This window comes from Talpa europaea (assembly GCF_964194135.1).
Source record: "Talpa europaea genome assembly, chromosome: 8".
NCBI classification, from domain to species: Eukaryota; Metazoa; Chordata; class Mammalia; order Eulipotyphla; family Talpidae; genus Talpa; species Talpa europaea.
The window spans coordinates 60769659-60773746 of record NC_140075.1 but is presented as its reverse complement, the minus strand read 5'-3'; the positions used below and the strand labels follow the sequence as shown (position 1 = coordinate 60773746).

General features: G+C 51.0%; 1 protein-coding gene across 1 annotated transcript; it reads left to right on the top strand.

Moving 5' to 3' along the window:
• Positions 1-374: 374 nt before the first annotated feature.
• Positions 375-1331, top strand: LOC311175338 (olfactory receptor 10G2-like; the record flags this gene model as incomplete). The annotated part of the gene is made up of 1 exon (XM_084240231.1): positions 375-1331. The coding sequence occupies one exon, from the start codon at positions 375-377 to the stop codon at positions 1329-1331; it is 957 nt and encodes a 318-aa protein (XP_084096357.1).
• Between the last annotated feature and the right edge of the window lie 2757 nt (positions 1332-4088).

The window sequence follows — 4088 nt, the reverse complement described above, 5'->3', positions numbered from 1 at the left end:
TGCCCGCAGCCTCTGCAGCTCCAGTTGGATCCCCGGCCCCTCTCTTGCCGCCCACTGCTCCCCTCAGCAGTGTACTTTGTCACTCTGCCTGTTCTACTCTCCGCTCTGGCTCTGGTGAGTTCTCTCACCCTCCCGTGCCTCTGACTGTACCCAGTGCTTGTATAAATAAATAAATAAATCTTTAAAAAAAAAAAAAGAACTAACCAGTCTCTAGGCATTTTCTCCTATTGAATAGAGAAAGTAAACCAAAACAAATAACACTATTCTGTCTATCTAAATAGTCTTAGGCAATAATCATGACACAAAAGACTTCTCTTACCATCTCCTGTGTTGTATTTCCCTTGTCTGAATTCATCTTAGCAGACTACAGACAGATGGGGAAGACCAGAAACACATCTCTGCACACAACAGTGACAGAGTTCATTCTCCTGGGCTTATCTCACCCCCCAAACCTGAGGATCCTGCTCTTCCTGGTCTTCTTGATCATCTACATCCTGACTCAGCTGGGGAACCTGCTCATTCTGGTCACTGTGTGGATTGACCCAAAGCTCCATGCCCGCCCCATGTACATTCTTCTGGGTGTGCTCTCATTGCTGGACATGACATTCACCTCTGTCATTGTCCCTCGATTTATATTGCATTTTACTCCTGCCAGCAAGGCAATTCCATTTGCTGGCTGTGTGGCTCAACTGTTTTTCGCACACTTCTTTGGCAGCACCCAATGTTTCCTCTACACCGTGATGGCCTACGACAGGTACCTGGCAATATGCCAGCCCCTGCGCTACCCTGTGCTCATGAGTAGGAGGTTATGTGCCACCCTTGCGGCTGGAACGTGGGTGGCTGGCTCCATCCATGGGGCTATCGAGGCCACCCTAACCTTCCGCCTGCCCTACTGTGGGCCCAATGAAATAGATTATTTTTTTTGTGACATCCCTGCACTGTTGGTACTGGCCTGTGCTGACACAACTATTAATGAAATTGTGGTCTCTGTGGCCGTTGTGTTAGGGCCTATCAGCTGCTTCTCGTTAACTCTGCTGTCCTATGGCAACATAGTCTATGCCATCCTGAAGATTCGCACTGCTGAGGGGCGGCGCCGAGCCTTCTCCACCTGTAGCTCCCACTTAACTGTGGTCACATTCTACTATGTGCCCTGCATTTTCACCTACATTCGGACTGGGTCCAAAAGTCCCCTTGATGGAGCAGTGACCCTGTTTTACATTGCTGTCACTCCATTACTGAACCCCATCATCTATACACTGAGGAACCAGGATATGAAGTCTGCTCTGAAGAGAGTAACAGCACATGTAAGGGGGACAAGTAAAAATAAATAACTATGGGCTCAGGGACTACCTGCATCATTGTCATTACTTTTTAGTTCCTACTTGCATGTGACGTACATATAATAAAAAACTAATGATTTACTGATCTAAATTTAATTCTATTTAGAGAATTTCTTAACTCTTTGCATATATAGTGTTTCTATACGTGGCAAATGGGGCCACTAAAACTGGCCAAGGACAGTGTATGCTGCTGCCCTTATACCCTCAGTCTCTCGGTTCAGGTGGGCCCACTTACACATGCCCACACCATATTCCAGGTGTGCACCATCAAGCATACATACCCCAAGCCCATGCTCCCAAGTACCTCCTGCATTCAAGGTCACAGGTGATAGCCACAGAGGCCAATAGCTCAAAAGCCTGATCATCTCTTACCCTACACTGTCCCTCAGGGGCAGCTCTTTCTGCCCACTTGTGTCTGTGCAAGCATTCTTTACCTTTCCTTCCCTTTTATAATAAACCTGCCTTTTGGAATATAAAAAATCAAATTTGAAATCATTGACCTGCATTAAAATTTTGAAAATCCCCTGCAGTACTTACTATTAACTTAGACTTACCACCAGTTGTCAGGGAAACACACAGAAAAACAATCCCCACACATGATCAGGACACTGTGACCCAGGCCCTGTATCCCAGGTTCTCCAGCCACTGGAGCCAGCAAGAGGTCAAGTTCCTCCATGTGGGTGAGGGAGGAAAGTCAATCTCAATGCAGAACCCAGAAGAAACACAAGGGGTGAAGCCCCTTTCTTGAAGGGATGACTTTAAGCTTCTGCAGGAACCAAGAGGAATCCCTTAAACTATTGTGTGTAGGAACAAAGAGGACGGTAGGGTAAATGAGTGAATCAAGCTTTTTACACCACAGGCTCTGTGGCTATCACCTGTGGCCTTGATCTTGAGAAGGCATGTGTGAGCAGGGTGCAGGGTACACATGCCTAATTGTGGACACCTGAAGTATGGGTATGGGCATGCGTGAGCGGGCACACCTGAGCCTAGGGGCCGAGGCGTAAAGACAGCATCACTCAGAGATGGAGAAAACTATAGAACAATAGCTTTGAGGAGGATGAGTGAAGTGACCACAGAAAAGGAAGACCGAGGGGCAGAGCAACATGGCGGCTAGGAGATGCTGCGAGTAAGATCTCCCATTAAAAAAAGTTAATAGGGAGGAAAAGCGGCAGGTCCCAGTGAGAACTGGGACACGGAAGATAAACGGACGACTCCAGCAAACTGCCCGAAGAAGAAAGTTGCCATAAAAGAGGACCAGAAGGGAGGGAAGCGCAGAACCCTGCTCCCCTCCCCCGCCCACAGAGGCGGCACTCTCCGACCGGCAGAGAGGAGGAAAACAACAAACCAAAACGCCCAACAAGAAAAACGGACACAGCAAGCGGGACTGTGAGTGGAAAGGAACTATTTCAGCCACCACACCCCGTGAACGGGAGCTGAGGCGAACCCTGCAGGATCCGCCGCGGAGGTGAGCTCCAGGCGCCATTAAAGAGCCCCGCCCCCAGGAGGAGACCAGCACCAGCACACAGCCCCAGCAGCCCGGTAAGCTTGCGCGAAAGCGGCGCTCGGATTGCAGCGGCCCAGGTCCCCGCGCCTGCGACCTAGGCTTGCGGGGAGACGGCGGAGGCCCTCCCTGAGTGAGCAGGAACAAGGCGCCCAGGCAGGGGAGCGGGATTCAAAAGGCGCCATTCCCGCGCCACTGATCTGGGCTACAGCCTGCGTCCTGGAACTGAGGGCTTTGGAACTGAGACCCGGGGCACGAAATTAGGGGCGTGGGTTCCCCACGACGGTGGGGCACAAGGCAGACACAGCACCCCAAAGCCGTTGAGGTGTACCCTACCATCCCTGCTCTGCTCCCTGTCCCACGGGGTGGAAAATCAGCTCCCCAAGGGCTCTAGGAGAGATCTCTGGCGCCACCTAGCGACTTGACCCCAGCACAGGCTACTGAAGGAGCTAGTGGCCAGCTGGGGAGTTAGCCCACACCGGGCCCCTTCCGAACAAGTAGTCTGAGCCCACAGGGAGAGCGAGCACCCACAGCCGGGGCAGACCAGGCGCGCAGAAGAGTGTGCCTGAGACCAGAAGCGCAGGGAGTGTGTCCCACATCACCATTTTAGAACAGGGACATTTCTTCAGTAAAGACTACCTGCAGAAGGCTTCCTCAGGAGCCAGAGGTGAGCGGGGGAAGTTCGCCCACGCCAGACCCCCTCTGGCCTGCAGTCCAAGCCCAGAGGGGGAGCGGGAACCCACCGCCGGGGCAGACCAGGCGCACAGGGGAGTGTGTCCCCACATCGGCATTTTAGAACAGGGACCTTTCTCCAGTAAAGGCTGCTTGAAACTGACAGATGACTCCTGGAAGAACCAGAGGGGAACAGAGAAGCCCACCCAAGATGCCGGCCAGTCCCAACAACACAGTGTCCCAACGCATACGGCAAATTAGAAAACAGACAGTAGGGAGGAGAAGAACCACACGCAACCTAGCAACTCTCCAGAGAAAAAGCACACCACAAAAAGAAAGCCAGCCCCCAGATTGCAACGACAATAACTTGGAAGAATTTCTGAGCCTTCCAGAAAGAGAATTTAAAATTGCTGTGATTAAAAAACTGACAGAAGTCATAAAGGAAAACAATGATAAGGGAAAAATAATCAACGATCAGAAGAATGCAATTGAGTCCCTAGAGAGGGAAAACAATGGTCAGAAGAAAGAAATTGAGTCCCTAAAGAGGGAAGTAAAAGAAATGCAGGAGATCAAAG